The 17852-nt window shown below is 44.5% G+C and overlaps 1 protein-coding gene and 1 pseudogene across 2 annotated transcripts; both read left to right on the forward strand.

Annotated features, from left to right (window-relative positions):
* The first annotated feature begins 348 nt into the window (after positions 1–348).
* On the forward strand, positions 349–15273 carry LOC114906185 (N-alpha-acetyltransferase 11-like). Of its 2 annotated transcripts, XM_029240820.1 has the most exons (8): positions 349–554; positions 1018–1116; positions 1564–1622; positions 2286–2331; positions 2417–2532; positions 2631–2918; positions 4200–4284; positions 12393–15273. In XM_029240820.1, the coding sequence occupies exons 1-8, from the start codon at positions 534–536 to the stop codon at positions 12423–12425; spliced, it is 747 nt and encodes a 248-aa protein (XP_029096653.1). In that variant the 5' UTR covers positions 349–533; the 3' UTR covers positions 12426–15273. The 2 variants fall into 2 exon arrangements, with proteins under 2 accessions (XP_029096653.1, XP_029096652.1); XM_029240819.1 differs by lacking the exon at positions 12393–15273 and having other exon boundaries at positions 4200–4795.
* Positions 15274–17275: 2002 nt separating this feature from the next.
* Positions 17276–17852, forward strand: part of LOC114905900 — a 4646-nt pseudogene continuing 4069 nt past the window's right edge.

Genomic DNA, 17852 nt, shown 5'->3' on the forward strand with positions numbered 1-17852 from the left:
GGCCCTCAGCGCCCGGTCTCCGCCCGCCGACCCCGCCCGCCGAGGCGCAGAATAAAGCCAAGCCTGCTCCACTGCCCGTGTGTGTGAGCGTCTGTAGGGTGTCGGATGGTGGACCAACCACCGCCTTTGGCTGGAGAGCACCTGCTCGCCCTGCCAGTGACCCGCCCCGCACGCTGGACCCTCCCACCCTGCCAACAGGCCCGCCCCGCGCCGGGGTCCGCCCGGCCATTGGCCCGGCCCGCCCCGCGGAGAGGCCCCAACCCGCCCTTGGCCCTCCCTGCGCATGGCCGAGCAGCCGGGAGGGCGGGCCCGGCGGGCGGGCTCGGCGGCACGCACTTCCGGCCGGTGGTCGGTTCTGGCGGGCGCGTCATCTTCTGGCGCCGTCCCCGCGATCCCGGACCCAGCCACGGACCCAGCCCCAGCCCCAGCCCCAGGCACAGCCCTGCCTTGGCAGCCCCGGCGTCTCTTCGGAGCGCGGTGGCAGCTGACTGCGTGTTCACGACCCGCTGGGAGCCGCGAGTCCCGCCGCCATTATGAACATCCGCAATGCGAGGGTGAGGGGCCGGGGCCGGAGGCTCTCCGCGCCGCGTGGGAGCGGGGCCCGGTGGCCGCGTGCGCGTGCTCCTGAGGGGCCCGGCCGATCACCGGGCCAGGCGCCCTCGGCCGCCCGGCGCGGAAAAGTGAAGGCCACGTCCCCGTGGGGCTGGATCTACGCGAAGAGGAGGCCGGGGGAGCCAGGGGGGCAGGGCCGGGGCTGCGAACTCTTTCTTTCTGGATGTCGGGTTTCCGTTGGATGGTGTCGGGGAGCTTCCTGGAGCTCAACGTTCATTCCTGGAACAGTCAGTTTTTGCACAGCGGCTGTGGGCCAGGCCTGTGCGGAGACAGTCCCAGCGCCCGCCCAGCACTGTGGGGGGGCGGGGGTCGCTGAGTAGACAGCAGGGTTCTAACACGACCAAGGCCTACTTAGTCACCGCAGCCCCCGGCCTGACTGCATTCCACTGCCCTCCTGTCCCGCAGCCGGAGGACCTGATGAACATGCAGCATTGCAACCTCCTGTGCCTGCCCGAGAACTACCAGATGAAATATTATTTCTCCCATGGCCTTTCCTGGCCCCAGGTGGGCAGCTGTTGAATTTGGGGATGAGGGAAACCAGGCCAAGGAAATTCCACCCTGGGTCGGCTTGGGACGAGCCGGCGAGGTCGCACAAGGTCGTGAAGAGTCCGGGGGGCGCATGGGTCAATGAGGCCCTGAGTGTATCCGGCTGGGGTGGCGGGAGATGGATAGGAGGCGCCTTGAAGAGGGGCGAAGAACAGGGCCAAGGTAGGGGCAGTATTCCCACCTGTGTCCGTCCACTTATTCTGGGTTAAGGAAAGGGCACGGTGTGATGTGGGAAAACCAAGCCACTTGGCCTGGAGGTCAGGAGCTGTCACTGAACTCGCTGCCCGATGGGCTTCTGTCATGCACACAGCGACAGGCAGGCGCTGGGGCCAGGTGTCCGATAAGGGCGCCTCCAGCTCTGACAGGAACTTGTTTTCTGCCATCTCTTTCCTCCCTGTCACCCAGCTCTCTTACGTCGCTGAGGATGAGAATGGGAAGATTGTGGGGTATGTCCTGGCCAAAATGTGAGTCACCAAGGACGGAGGGACAAGCTTGGTGCCTGACCTGGGGGTGGGGGGAGGAGGGACACCGACACCGCACGCGTCTGATGGATGCTGCCTGGGTTGGGTTGGGTTGGGTTTTTTTTGTTTCGTTTTGTTAATTAATAGATTGTTCCTTTAGTTCAGTTTCCTCTCACATTAACATCTTGTGGCACATCTGTTACAATGGGTGAACCGATACTGTTACATTATTGCAGAAACCCATAGTTACATTGTTTTACTCTTTGAGTTCTACGTTCCATGGACAAAGGTATAACAATGTATCTGATACTATAGTATCAAACAGAGTAGTTTCACTGCCCTCCCTCCCTCCCCTCTCCCCGGGAACCACTGATCTCTTTACTGTCTCCATAGTTTCGCCTTCTCCAGAAGGTCATATGATTAGAATCATACAGTGTGTAAACATTTCAGACCACCTTTCACTTAGTCATATGCATTGAAGTCTCCCCCCACGTCTTTTCATGGCTTGAGAGCTCCTTTCTTTTTAGCACTGAACAGTATTCCATTGACACTGCACATGTCTTTTGGCTGCTGCCTGGGGTTTGGAGAGTCCTGGCTCTCCCCCGTCCCGGGACTGGACGCACTTCGGGGTTCACGCCTGGCCCCTCTCCTTTCTTCTTGCTCTAGGGAAGAGGGCCTGCACAACGTGCCCCATGGACACATCACCTCGCTGGTGCGTAGGGCCCACCCAGGCTCTGGTGGGGGCGGGGGCGGAAGTTAGTTGGAGCCACCCCGAGGTCCCACCTTTCTCCCACCAGGCTGTGAAGCGTTCCCACCGGCGCCTTGGCCTGGCTCAGAAGCTGCTGGACCAGGCCTGCGGAGCCATGATCGAGAACTTCAATGCCAAATACGTCTCCCTGCATGTCAGGAAGAGGTGGAAGCCAGGGCCGAGGGAAGGGGGGTGGGTAGGGGGATACTGTCTGTTTTGTTGGTTTTGTTTTGAATTTTCTTTTATTTATTTTTATACAGCAGGTTCTTATCAGTTATCTGTTTTATACATATTTGTGTATATATGTCAACCCCAATCTCCCAATTCATCCCACCACCATCAGCGGGGATACTGCCTCGATGTGGATCCTGGGCTGCCTTGGCTTTTGGAGAAGATCGGGAAGTGGGCTTAGTGGGGAGGGGGACCAGGAGGAGGGGCAAGACCTGGATGTGCTGTCCCTGCCTGGCCTCGTCTGTACAGCTCAGCAGTGCCTTATTCCCCTGCAGTAACCGGGCCGCTCTGCGCCTCTATTCCAACACCCTCAACTTTCAGTAAGTAGATCTACATTTTTCTCATGGAGTGGGATGGTCCCCAGGTCTGGCTTATCCAGGTGGCTGAGATGGGCTGAACTACCTTCCAGACAGGGGCGTGAGGGCGGCTAGGGCTAGCTGAGATGGGGGAGCGGGCCGTGGACAGCACTCTTGGGGGCAGAGCACCTGCCTGCCGCAGGCTGCTTGAGGCATGTCGCGCTTCCGGAGGACGCTTGGTGTTTCTTGCTTGATGCTGGTGGCGGCTATGCTGGAAGGGCAGCACGGTGAAGAGGTTCGGAAGCAGAGACAAGGGCCCAGGACAAGAACAGAAGCCAAGGAGCAGAACTGAGTGACCAGGCACCCAGAAGCATCTAAGCGGGACCAGAAGAAAGGATAAATCTGAGCACGTCCGCGCAGGAAGGGCCAGTGGCAAGAGCAGCGGAGGGATCTAGAGCCCTGGGTGTCCTAGTGGATGAGGCTGGGTCCACTCAGGGATGTGGCAGTCTCTGTGTGCCCAGCGCAGGACAGAGAGAGCCTAGCAGGGAACTGCTCTGCCCAGTACATTGTGGTGAAAGCTGCTGGAAAGTGAGGCTGAGGTGGGCTGTCCATGGAGGGCCCACTGAGACAGCGTCAGCTTCAGCTTGGTGGGGGACGAGGAGGGACTGTTGGGAAGGCAAGTGGCCTCCGGGCTGGGTATTTGAGGCAGGATCTTTGGCCTGGATGCAAATGCCTCTGGTGGTTGACAGTTCTAGGGTCTTAAGGCTGGCAGGGCCGTTCTGGGCCATCCAGACTGGCTCCCTTTTCAGTGGCAGGGTGCCCAGGTCTGCATACACACCTCCCAGCGCAGGCTTGGCCCCTGAGCTGCTCGGGCTAGGGGCCACGCTGCCTGGTAACGACCACCAAGAACAGAGGCCCAGGCAGCAGCACCTCTCCCCGGTTCCAGTTGTTAGGTATACGAGCCAGCCATGCATGCCCAGGAAGTGACAGGGAGCAGGGCGGGGAGGGGAGGGGAGGGGACTGCCAAATTCAGGGCTTCAGTTCACAGGAAACCACAGACACAGATCCTTGGTGGCCGGGTTAGGGACGAGGGGCAGTGGCAGGATGCCAGGGGTGGGGGGGAATAAAGGAGCTGGGTGCTACTTACTGTTGGAGACAGCAGAGGGAAGACCATGTTGGAAATGTCCCCCAAAGGGTCCTTGGGGGGGCAATGACACCCTGCCCCGCTAGCAGATGATGCCAGAAGGCTGAGGAGAATTGCCCCCGATTTGGGTTGCCCTCCTTCTCTCCACCTGCTGCCCCCAGGATCAGCGAAGTGAAGCCCAAATACTATGCAGATGGGGAAGACGCATATGCGATGAAGCGGGATCTCACCCAGATGGCTGATGAGGTAAGAGTCCTGCAGGTAAGAGTCCTGGGGGGCCAGGGCCGCGGTCCCCAGGCAAGGCGAGCAGGGGCGGCCTGGGACAGTTGGAGGCTGCGTCGCCAGGAGTCCTGGCCCTCCTCACCTTAGCTTCCGTAGCTGGCAGGCGGGGAGCCGGACCTTGGCAGGGCCTTAACGAAGGCCATCGGCCCAAGATTCCATTCTCCGAGGAAGAAGCCTGTCCTGCCCAGAGGCTGCTGTGAGAGGAGAGGGAGGAGGCCCCTAGACGTGCTGAGAGACGCGGGGCCTGGGGATGGCTGTGGCTGGCCTCCAAGGCTCAGGGGTCAGACAGAACCGGGCTGAAGAGAAGTCAGGGTTTTGCCCAAGGCTCCTCAGGGGCCAGGGCCGTTCAGAGGGCTCCATGGCAGCCTCGTGAGGGAGCTGTGATCACCTCCACTTTACAGGAGAGGAAACAGGCCCAGAGGCCTGTTTAGGTCTTCTGTCCATTTTTGGATTGGGTTGTTTGTTTTTTTGTTGTTGAGCTGCATGAGCTGCTTGTAAATTTTGGAGATGAATCCTTTGTCAGTTGCTTCATTTGCAAATATTTTCTCCCATTCTGAGGGTTGCCTTTTCGTCTTGTTTATGGTTTCCTTTGCTGTGCAAAAGCTTTGAATACATGTTTGTGTGTATATGTCCCATTTGTTTATTTTTGTTTTTATTTCCCATTTGTTTATTTTTGTTTTTATTTCCATTACTCTAGAAGGTGGATCAAAAACGATCTTGCTGTGATTTATGTCAAGGAGTGTTTTTCCTATGTTTTCCTCTAAGAGTTTTATAGTGTACGGTCTTACATTTAGGTCTTTAATCCATTTTGAGTTTATTTTTGTGTATGGTGTTAGGGAGTGTTCTAATTTCATTCTTTTACATGTAGCTGTCCAGTTTTCCCAGCACCACTTATTGAAGAGGCTGTCTTTTCCCCATTGTATATCCTTGCCTCCTTTGTCATAGATTAGTTGACCATAGGTGCATGGGTTTACCTCTGGGCTTTCTATCCTGTTCCATTGATCTATATTTCTGTTTTTGTGCCAGTCCATATTGTCTTGATGACTGTAGCTTTGTAGTATAGTCTGAAGTCAGGGAATCTGATTCCTCCAGCTCCGTTTTTTTCCCTCAAGACTGCTTTGGCTATTTGGGGTCTTTTGTGTCTCCATACAAATTTTAAGATTTTTTGTTCTAGTTCTGTGAAAAATGCCATTGGTAATTTGATAGGGATTACATTGAATCTGTAGATTGCTTTGGGTAATATAGTCATTTTCACAATGTTGATTCTTCCAATCCAAGAACATGGTATATCTCTCCATCCGTTGGTATCATCTTTAATTTCTTTCATCAGTGTCTTATAGTTTTCTGCATACAGGTCTTTTGTCTCCATAGGTAGGTTTATTCCTAGGTATTTTATTCTTTTTGTTGCAGTGGTAAATGGGAGTGTTTCCTTAATTTCTCTTTCAGATTTTTCATCATTAGTGTATAGGAATGCAAGAGATTTCTGTGCATTAATTCTGTATCCTGCAACTTTACCAAATTCATTGATTAGCTCTAGTAGTTTTCTGGTGGCATATTTAGGGTACTCTATATATAGTAGCATGTCATCTGCAAACAGTGACAGTTTTACTTCTTCTTTTCCAATTGTATTGCTTTTATTTCTTTTTCTTCTCTGATTGCCATGGCTCGGACTTCCAAAACTATTTTGAATAATAGTGGTGAGAGTGGACATCCTTGTCTTGTTCCTAATCTTAGAGGAAATGCTTTCAGTTTTTCACCATTGAGAATGATGTTTGCTGTGGGTTTGTCATATATGACCTTTATTATGTTGAGGTAGGTTCCCTCTATGCCCACTTTCTGGAGAGTTTTTATCATAAATGGGTGTTGAATTTTGTCAAAAGCTTTTTCTGCATCTATTGAGATGATCATATGGTTTTTGTTCTTCAATTTGTTAATATGGTGTATCACATTGATTGATTTGTGTATATTGAAGAATCCTTGCATCTGTGGGATAAATCCCACTTGATCATGCTGTATGATCCTTTTAATGTGCTGTTGGATTCTGTTTACTAGTATTTTGTTGAGGATTTTTGCATCTATATTCATGAGTGATATTGGTCTGTAATTTTCTTTTATTGTAGTATCTTTGTCTGGTCTTGGTATCAGGGTGATGGTGGCCTCATAGAATGATTTGGGAGTGTTCCCTCCTCTGCAGTTTTTTGGAAGAGTTTGAGAAGGATGGGTGTTAGCTCTTCTCTAAATGTTTGATAGGATTCACCTGTGAAGTCATCTGGTCCTGGGCTTTTGTTTGTTGGAAGATTTTTAACCACAGCTTCAATTTCATTTCTTGTGATTGGTCTGTTCATATTTTCTGTTTCTTCCTGGTTCAGTCTTGGAAGGTTATACCTTTCTAAGAATTTGTCCATTTCTTCCAGGTTGTCCATTTTATTGGCGTAGAGTTGCTTGTAGTAGTCTCTTAGGAGGCTTTGTATTTCTGCAGTGTCTGTTGTATCCTCCTTTTTCATTTCTAATTTTATTGATTTGAGTCCTCTTCCTCTTTTTCTTGATGAGTTTGGTTAATGGTTTATCAATTTTGTTTATCTTCTCAAAGAACCAGCTTTTAGTTTTATTGATCTTTGCTATTGTTTTCTTTGTTTCTATTTCATTTATTTCTGCTCTGATCTTTATGATTTCTTTCCTTCTGCTAATTTTGGGTTTTGTTTGTTCTTCTTTCTCTAGTTCCTTTAGGTATAACGTTAGATTGTTGATTTGAGATTTTTCTTGTTTCTTGCGGTAGGCTTGTATAAATAAAAACTTCCCTCTTAGAACTGCTTTTGCTGCATCTGATAGGTTTTGGATTGTCGTGTTTTCATTGTCGTTTGTCTCTAGGTATTTTTTGATTTCCTCTCTGATTTATTCAGTGATTTCTTGGTTATTTAGTAACGTATTGTTTAGCCTCCATGTGTTTGTGTTTTTTACATTTTTTTCTCTGTAATTGATTTCTAATCTCATAGCGCTGTGGTCAGAAAAGATGCTTGATATGATTTCAATTTTCTTAAATTTACTGAGGCTAGATCTGTGACCCAGTATGTGATCTATCCTGGGGAATGTTATGTGCGCACTTGAGAAGAAAGTGTAATCTGCTGTTTTTGGATGGAAGGTCCTATAAATATCAATTAAATCTATCTGGTCTATTGTGTCATTTAAAGCTTGTGTTTCCTTATTAGTTTTCTGTTTGGATGATCTGTCCAGTGGTGTAAGTGAGGTGTTAAAGTCCCCACTATTATTGTGTTACTGTCGATTTCCTCTTTTATAGCTGTTAGCAGTTGCCTTATGTATTAAGGTGCTCCTATGTTGGGGGCATATATATTTATAATTGTTATGTTATATCTTCTTCTTGGATCGATCCCTTGATCATTATGTAGTGTCCTTCCTTGTCTCTTTTAACGTTCTCTATTTTAAAGTCTATTTTATCTGATATGAGTATTGCTACTCCAGCTTTCTTTTGATTTCCATTTGCATGGAATATCTTTTTTCATCCCCTCACTTTCAGTCTGTATGTGTCCCTAGGTCTGAAGTGGGTCTCTTGTGGACAGCATATATATGGGTCTTGTTTTTATATCCATTGAGCAAGCCTGTGTCTTTTGGTTGGATCATTTAATCCATTCACTTTTAAGGTAATTATTGATATGTATGTTCTTTTTACCATTTTCTTAATTGTTATGGTTTTGTTTTTGTAGGTCCTTTTCTTTTCTTGTGTTTCCTACTTAAAGAAGTTCCTTTAGCATTTGTTGTAGAGCTGATTTGGTGGTGCTGAATTCTCTTAGCTTTTGCTTGTCTGTAAAGCTTTTGATTTCTCCATCGAATCTGAATGAGATCCTTGCTGGGTAGAGTAATCTTGGTTTTAGGTTCTTCCCTTTCATCGCTTTAAATATGTCATGCCACTCACTTCTGGCTTGTAGTGTTTCTGCTGAGAAATCAGCTGTTAACCTTATGGGAGTTCCCTTGTATGTTATTTGTCATTTTTCCCTTGCTGCTTTCAATAATTTTTCTTTGTCTTCAATTTTTGCCAATTTGATTGCTCTGTGTCTTGGCGTGTTTCTCCTTGGGTTTATCCTGTATGGGACTCTCTGTGCTTCCTGGACTTGGGCGGCTATTTCCTTTCCCATGTTAGGGAAGTTTTCGACTATAGTCTCTTCAAATATTTTCTCGGGTCCTTTCTCTCTCTCTTCTCCTTCTGGGACCCCTATAATGTGAATGTTGTTGCATTTAATGTTGTCCCAGAGGTCTCTTAGGCTGTCTTCATTTCTTTTCATTCTTTTTTCTCTATTCTGTTCCACAGCAGTGAATTCCACCATTCTGTCTTCTAGGTCACTTATCTGTTCTTCTGCCTCAGTTATTCTGCTATTGATTCCTTTTAGTGTATTTTTCATTTCAGTTATTGTATTGTTCATCTCTGTTTGTTTCTTCTTTAATTCTTCTAGGTATTGGTTCTTTAATTCTTCTAGGTCTTTGTTAAACATTTCTTGCATCTTCTCGATCTTTGCCTCCATTCTTTTTCCAAGGTCCTGGATCCTCTTCCCTATAATTATTCTGAATTCTTTTTCTGGAAAGTTGCCTACCTCCACTTCATTTAGTTGTTTTTCTGCGGTTTTATCTTGTTCCTTCATCTGGTACATAGCCCTCTGCCTTTTCATCTTGTCTGTCTTTCTGTGAATGTGGTTTTTGTTCCACAGGCTGCAGGATTGTAGTTCTTCTTGCTTCTGCTGTTTGCCCTCTGGTGGATTAGGCTATCTAAGAGGCTTGTGCAAATTTCCTGATGGGGGGGACTTGTCTAGTCCATCTTTAAATATTAGAGTTTCTTCAGTCTCATTGCTAGAGCCTCTTGTTTATTCATTCTTTCCTCATCCTTTAGGTAATCTCACCCATTCCGAGGGGGTCCTCTACAATACTATCTCTATAGCCTCAGGCTGGGGATTTTTTGTTTTGTTTTGTTTTGTTTTTTTGCTGCACCTGCGGCTTGTAGAATCTTAGCTTCCTAACAAGGGATTGAATCTGGACCCCCTGAAGTGCAAGCGTGGAGTCCTATCCACTGGATTGCCAGGGAATTCCCAGCCCCAGCGTTTATATTATCTGTGCCAGATCCCTCCCTTGGGCTCCTCAACTTGCATATCCAGCTTCCTGTCTGATGTCACTACTCAGCTGCCCCCAATTCATTAATTCATTCCCTTGCCAGATATCCACTGGGTACCTACTCTGTGTTGGTCACTATGGTAGGGAGTGTATACAGTGCTGAATAAAATGCACTTGGTCCCTGCCCTCATGAAGTTTACATTTAGTGGTGGGGGGTGTGAGAAAATAAACAAGAAAACAAACAAAAAATAGTGAAATCCACTACTTTGTTTGGATTTTATTTTATTTTTTAAACAGCAGGTTCCTATTAGTTACCTATTTTGTACATCTTAGTGTATATATGTCAATCCCAATCTCCCAGTTCATCCTACCACCACTCCCCACCACCACTTTCCCCTCTTGGTGTCCATTCGTTTGTTCTCTACATCTGTGTCTCTATTTCTGCCCTGCAAACTGGTTCATCTGTACCATTTTCCAGATTCCACATATATGCATTAATATAAGATATTTGTCTGAAAACCACTATTTTTTGAATAAAGTAAGCTGCAGTAATAGAGAATGTTTTTAAAAATGTGTGTGCAAGTGTAGGAGGCCTACTTACAATAGCCAGGGAAGATCTCCCTGGAGGTACTGTCATGGAAGCTGAGAGTTCAAGGATAAAAAGCAATCGCTCATGGGAAGAACATTCTAGATAGTAGCAACAGTATGTGCAAAGGCCCTGCTGAGGAAAAGAATGAGAAGTATGTGAAGAATTTAAAGGAAGCCACTAAGGCTGGAATATGGTGATTTAGGGAAAACAATGACAGTTAATCTAGCCAGAAGGTTAGGAAAGTGTCAGATTATCCAGGATGCTTTAAGTCATAGGGAGGATTTGCAGGGTTTATGCTAAGAACAGTGGGAGCCACCGAAAAGCTTTAATCCAGGAGAAGCACTTGAGCTGATTGGTATTTTTGAAAGCTGACTCTGGCAGCTCCGTGGAGAATGAGTCATAAAGGGGCAAGCATGGAAGCTGGAAAAAGGACTTTAAGGCTGTGTGAGCTATGGTGTGGCTTGGACTAGGATAGGGGTTGTGGACAGGGTGAAAAGTGGATAGATTAGAAAGATAGTTGGGGGAGTTCCCTGGCGGTCCAGTGGTTAGGACTCAGCACTTCCCTGGTCAGGGAACTAAGATTTCCCCATGCCCCATGGCATGGCCAAAAAAAAAAAAGGTAGTTGGGAAGTTGAAACAGTGCAGAAGAGTCTACCTAAGAACTAGACCCTGGTGCTAGAATGTCTGGTTTGAAGCCTGGCTCTGCTACTTCCTAGCTGCATGGATTCGGGCAAATCCATAATTTCAGTGTCCTCATTTATAAAATGACTATAATAATAGTAGTTATAGGAAGTATCAGGATGAAATGAGTTAATATACATAACATTTCTTAGAGCATAATAAGCATGATTGATATTAAGTGTTAGCTATTAATATTAATGATGCATTGGTTATGCAGGGTGAGGGAGGAATCAATGGTGATGCCAGATTTCTAGCATGAGCTGCTGGATGTCTTCTTGAGACACTAGAGTAGCAAAACTTCAGTCTTGGGTAAAACTGATGTTTTACTTTCTCCATGTCTACTGGAAAAAGTCACACAATTGGGCAGATTGAGCCTATTGTAAAATCCATGATCATAGCCCTCAAATGAGACTTCAATATGGCCCAGGAATTTTACTACATATTTTTGGTCAATTCACTCACCTTCCTTCTGCAACCATTTTTTACAACTTTCTCCACTCTCCTCTAACCTCCTACCCCAGCACCACCTCCCACCTGCTCCCACACGTTCAATATTTGACCACAACTCTTATTTCATAGAGAAAATAGAAGCCGTTAGATAGGAACTCCCGTCATCTTCTGGTGACCAAACACACGTATCTTACCCATCTCTACATCCACCCTACCTTCCTTTTCCCCTGCTACATAGGATAGTGGTTCCCAAAGTGTAATTAATTCCCCAGAACAGAACAGGAGAGTCAGCAGTGCCTGGGAACTTGCTGGAAATGCAGATTTGTAGACCCCACTTCCAAATCTATAGAATCACAAACTCTGGTGGAGGAAGGGGCAGCAACCTGTTTTAACAAGCTTTCCAGGGAATTCTGATGCACAAACCAATGCAAGAGAAGGATGATGCCTCTTCTCATTGAAGGCCATTCCTTTACTTGTGCTTGGATGATGTCCTCCCCTGCTTTCCTGGGAATTTTATGTCATTATCTCTTTTTCCTCATGTATATTCAACCTCTCCTTCTCGACTGGAGCTTTCTCATGCACACTAAAACATGCTCTAACACAACATTGTAAATCAACTATACTCCAATAAAAATTAATTTAAAAAAACAAAACAAAACAAAAAAATAAAACATGCTCAAGCCTTTCTCACATACAAAACTGTCTCTTTCAATCTTTCATCCCCTTCTGGCTACCACAGGATAGTTTTCCTCCCCTCCACAGCCGAACATCTTGAAAGAGTTGTTGCTGGTGTGGGATAATGGGTAGTCAATAGTCTTATGAGACTCCCACTGCTGGTGGGAGGGAAGATTGGTACAGCCATTTGGGAGGGCAGTTTGGTCGTACAGTAACTATTAAAATATAAAAAGTGCAAGCAGTGTCTGTTAAAATTTAAATGAGCATTCCCTTCTTGTTGCCTTCTTTGACACGGTGAGTGTATATAAGGCAGTTTTCTGCAGAATTGTGAGCGACTGGGGAAAAATTAGAAACAACTTAAATGACTATCAGTATAGGAATGCCAAATAAATTATGATACAGTATGTAATATCGGTAGTGCATTTATTAAAATAATGAAGTGGCTCATTCTATACATCATGTTATACTATATAATATATGTTTATGTAAAATATATGCACATGTATATATATGTGTCTACATTAAATTATGTTATTATCTATAACATTAATATGTTAATACCCAGAAAAAGGCCAGGAAGGACACACCAAACGAATAACTATGGTTACCTCTGAAAGGTGAGGAAGACGACCAGGATTGGTAGCAGCAGTCAAAGAGGATTTTAGTCCTGTCTGTAACGTTTTCATTTTTTAAAGGAAAATATATTTATGTATTATATAATTAAAAATCAAATAAAAGAAAGAGTTGTCAAAAAAGAAAGAGTTATCTATACCAGCTACTCCATTTTATCACCTCTCACTCAATTCTTAACCCACTCCAATCTGGCTTTTATCCAGGTCATTTCCCTAAAATAGCTCTTTCATGTCGGAAATGACATCTGTGTCACCACATCTAAAAGATAAGACGTTTTCTGCTATTTTACTTGGCCTTTTTTTGTTCTTGGCCACTTTCTCCTTGAAACACTCTCTTCCCTTGGGCTTCCAAGCTCTTTTATATTTAACAACATATTCTTCTGGCTTTCCACCTACATCTCTGCCTGATCTCTCTCTAACAACTCTGCAGCTTGCCTATCCTTCTCTACTAGACTACAAATTTGTTGAATTTTTTTCAAAGACTTGCCCTGGATCCTCTTCTCTTCTCATTCTGTACTCTCCCAATAAGTGATTTCTTTTATCATCCATAAGCCATCAACTTCCAAATTTGCATCTCCCATTCCATGGCTATATGTTCAGCTGCATGTTTGATATCTCAATTTGTAACTCTCAAGTCTCCTCAAGTACAATAGGTCCCCCCAAAACCCCTCTTAATCTCTCTCTATCCCCTTAAATCTAGTCCTCTTTCAATATGCCATGCCTTAGTGAATGGTTCCACCATCCATCCAGTTGTGCAAGCCAGAGACCAATGAATCTGCCATGACACTTCCCTTTTCTCTCTCTCTTTTTTGGCCACACCGGGTGGCATGTGGGATCTTAGTTCCCAGACCAGGGATCGAACACCGAGCCCGCTGCATTGGCAGCGCAGAGTCTTACCCACTGGACCACCAGGGAAGTCTGTGGTGATCATTTCTCAATGATCCCTGTAATAAAGGAATATAGGTACCCTTTTGATAACAAGTTGATACTGGTGCAGAAATACAATTCAGTCAGAAACTCTAGTGTCAGGGAAAAAACTAAAACTCTCCATTCTCACCATATCACAGAGCATATAAATTATAAGAATAATTACTCAGATGGAAAACTTAATCTTCAAAGTGTTAAGCCTGTGAAATCAAGCTATTTCAATGGCTGCCTTGTACGAAAGTGGTAGGTGTGGATAAAAGGAGAAGATCCAGAGTTAACAATTGACTAAATGGGGGAGGCAGACAGAACTTTAATACAGTGTGAAAGTGACAAATCACAAGTATACACAGGGTGTAGTGGGAGCACATACAAGGGGCACTTAATCCAACTCTGTGGTATGTGTGTGTGGTGTGGTATATATGCGGAGTGGGGGGCTGTCAGGGAAGATATGCTAGGAAAGGTAACTTTCCACATTAACTGAAATATACAAGCAAGATTTCAGCCAAGCAAAAGGTGGGAGAGGGGGGTGGCAGGGTCTGCAGAGGCTACTATACCAAGGAACAGCAAGGATCAATTTGTTCAGAGACTAGAGAGAACAGCCTCTTCGTGTAACTGAAAGTAGTTCTTTGGAGCAGGATCAGAGAGTAGATTGACTATGGGAGTGGCATCTCCATCCTCCACCCTCCTCCCCTGCACTAAATTTTGATGCTGGAGTGGTGTATGTATGTGAGGGCGAAGGGTTAGGTCATGCAGGTCTTCCCGAGCAAAGGCAGAGTTTGTACTTAATCCTTAGGGCAATGAAGAACCAGGACAAGATGTTTTCCACTTTTTATTTCAAGATAATTTTAGATTTACTGAAGTGTTGCAAAAGTAGTACAGCAAGGTCTCATTCACTGAACTTCCCTTAACATAAACATCTTACATAACCACGGTAGAATGATCAAACTAAGAAATCAAGGTTGGTACAATACTATTAGCTACACTACAGACTTCAATGGGATTCCACCAGTTTTTCCACTAAGGTCCTTTTTTTTCCAATCCAGGACCCACATTGCATTGAGCTGTCCAGCAAAGGATTTTAAAGAAGAGTGTGATGTGATCACATTTGCAATGTCAGTTTGAGAGAAACATATTTAGATTTTGGGCAATGGGGAAGGAAAAAGTGAGTCAAGTTAGGAAGCCCAGGGAATAAGCTAGTCTGGCCCTGTTGGCACCCTATGAAAGTTATGATGTAGCCTCTGGAGCTGACACACTGGCCCACCATGGCACATTTAGTTTCCTTTCTGATGTTCCGATATGCTGATTTAGAAACATGGTTTAACTAGAGCATGATTCCACTGGATGACAGTATTCCTTTGTTCTACTACTCAATTTTGGTATGGACACATTGAAGTGAACTGGAAAGAGGATGGGAACTGCAGCTTGGATGTTTTTAACTCCAAATGGTTAGAAACATGGGGGAAAAAATAACTATTAAACACTTAGTAGTTGCATTTTCTTTAATGTGGCCTGAAGCATCTGCTTCTGTGAAGTGCCATTCCTTGTGTTTCCCTTTACAAAATTGTCTGAGTGACACTGCATGTCACGAATTGCATGGTTAAATCTCTCTATGTGCCATCGTCAAAGATAGCTCCGAACTTGAGATTTATATGCTTTGCTCAATACTTGCTTGTTTCTGGAACATTCTTAGTTGATGTAGCTGGAAGCGTAACAGCTACGTTATAAAATGAGTTTATTTCTTTTTTATTACCAGACATTTTTCACTTCCTTTTTTTTTAATTTATTTTTTTGGCCCACACCATGTGGCGTGTGGAATCTTAATTCCCTAACCAGGGATCGAACCTGGGCCCCCTGCAGTGGAAGCACAGAGTCGTAACCACTGGACTGCCGGGAAAGTCCCTCTCTTTCTTTCTTTTTTTAAAAAAAATATTTATTTATTTATTTATTTATTTACTTATGGCTGGGTTGGGTCTTCATTGCTGTGCATAGGCTTCCTCTAGTTGTGGCAAGTGGGGGGCTACTCTTCGTTGCAGTGCGTGGGCTTCTCACTGCAGTGGCTTCTCTCGTTGCAGAGCATAGGCTCTAGGCACGCAGGCCTCAGTAGTTGTGGCACGTGGGCTCAGTAGTTGTGGCTCGCGGGCTCTAGAGCACAGACTCAGTAGTTGTGGCGTACAGGCTTAGTTGCTCCGCAGCATGTGGGATCTTCCCAGACCAGGGCTCGAACCTGTGTCCCCTGCATTGGCAGGCGGATTCTTAACCATTGCACCACCAGGGAAGTCTTTCACTTTCTTTTAATACCATTATTTTTAAGAACTATATTAGATATCAGGAGACCTGCTTTCTAGCCTTGACTTGGTCATCTATTAGCTGTGTGACCTTGGACGAGCAAATTAACTTCTCCTGTTCTCAGTTACTTCACATTAAATAACTACCCTGCCAACCTCATATAGTCAGGTAAAATAATGGATGGACACAAACTTTGCAAACTCTACTGCTACATAAATAAAGGGGGTATTATCCTCGTTATCTACATTTACTCACATCTCTTGATTGCATCCTCTTTTGATTTCCAAATGAGGTAAAACATATAAAATGTCTATGACAATGTAAGTGAATTCATTCATTAATTCATTTTTTCATTTATTCTGAATTTATGTATTATGTTCTAAGTGCCCAGATCTTCACTATGGATTTGAAGATCAGCAGGAAATGGATCCTGTGCTCTAAAGCTTACTTTCAATAGAGAGATACAAGTAGGCAAATAAAATCAATAAAGTGTTTGTTCTTTACTTTTCCACCAAATACTCGTAATGGCACAGGAGAGAGAACCCGTGTCTCCCTGGAGTTTGGGGCATAGCCTACATTAAGAAATTAATTTCTTTGAAATGGAAAGATAACCCATGCTCTTGTATTGGAAGAATTAATACTGTTAAAATGGCTATACTACCCAAAGCAATCTACAGATTTAATTATCAAATTACCCATGGCATTTTTCACAGGACTAGAACAAATAATCCTAAAAATCATATGGAACCATAAAAGGCCCAGAATTGCCAAAGCAATCCTGAGGAAAAAGAACAAAGCAGGAGACATAACCCTCCCAGACTTCAGACAATACTACAAAGCTACAGTAATCAAAACAGTATGGTATTAGCACAAAAACAGACATATGGATCAATGGAACAGAATAGAGAGTGCAGAAATAAATCCACACACCTATGGTCAATTAATCTTTGACAAAGGAGGCAAGAATATACAATGGAGAAAAGACAGTCTCTTCAGCAGTGTTGGGAAAGCTGGACAGCCACATGTAAATCAATGGAGTTAGAATACACCCTCACACCACACACAAAAATAAACTCAAAATGGCTTAAAGACTTAAATATAAGACATGACACCATAAAACTCCTAGAAGAGAACATAGGTAAAACATTCTTTGACATAGGTTGTACTAACGTTTTCTTAGGTCCGTCTCCCATGGCAAACATTCTCTGATATACATTGTACCAATGCTTTCTTAGGTCAGTTTCCAAAGGCAATAGACATAAAAGCAAAAATAAACAAATAGGACCTAATCAAACTTTAAGCTTTTGCACAGCAAAGAAAACCATAAACAAAACCAAAAGGCAACCTACGGACTGGGAGGAGATATTTGCAAATGATGCAACCAACAAGGGCTTAATTTCCAAAATATATAAACAGCTCATAGAACTCAATAACAAAAAAACCAAACAATCCAAACAAAAAATGGGCAGAAGACCTAATTAGACATTTCTCCAAAGAAGACATACAGATGGCCAACAGGCATATGAAAAGATGCTCCACATCACTAATTATTAGAGAAATTCAAATCAAAACTACAATGAGAGTACACCTCACACTGGTCAGAATGGCCATCATTAAAAAGTTGACAAATAACGTGCTGGAGAGGGTGTGGAGAAAAGGGAACCCTCCTACACTGTTGGTGGGAATGTAAGTTGGTACAGCCACTATGGAGGACAATATGGAGGTTCCTCAAAAAACTAAAATTAGAATTAGAGTTCTGTCCAGATATATGCCCAGGAGTGGGGTTGCTGGATCATATAGCAACTCTAATTCGAAAAGATACATGCACCCCAATGCACTATTTATAATAGCCAAGACATGGAAGCAACCTAAATGTCCATCAACAGATGAATGGATAAAGAAGATGTGGCATATATATACACACACACACACATATATATACATATATATACACACAATGGAATACTACTCAGCAATAAAAAAGAACAAAATAATTCCATTTGCAGCAACATGGACGGGCCTAGAGATTATCGTACTAAGTGAAGTGAGTCAGAAAGAGAGACATACCGTATGATATCACTTATATGTGGAATCTAAAATATGACACAAATGAACTTATTTATGAAACGGAAACAGACTCAGACATACAGAACAGAGTTGTGGTTGTGAAGGGGGAGGGG

Source organism: Monodon monoceros, unplaced genomic scaffold, assembly GCF_005190385.1.
Source record: "Monodon monoceros isolate NGI ecotype Baffin Bay Population unplaced genomic scaffold, NGI_Narwhal_1 Super_Scaffold_22, whole genome shotgun sequence".
In the NCBI taxonomy this organism is placed as follows: domain Eukaryota; kingdom Metazoa; phylum Chordata; class Mammalia; order Artiodactyla; family Monodontidae; genus Monodon; species Monodon monoceros.

Bases quoted from the DNA above. Each gene is read 5' to 3' on its own strand.
- LOC114906185 (XM_029240819.1), top strand. From the start codon at position 534: ATGAACATCCGCAATGCGAGG. The intron at 1,117-1,563 runs GTGGGCAGCTGT...CCTGTCACCCAG, and splicing joins ATGGCCTTTCCTGGCCCCAG to CTCTCTTACGTCGCTGAGGA. The intron at 2,533-2,630 runs GTGGAAGCCAGG...TTTATACAGCAG, and splicing joins TCCCTGCATGTCAGGAAGAG to GTTCTTATCAGTTATCTGTT.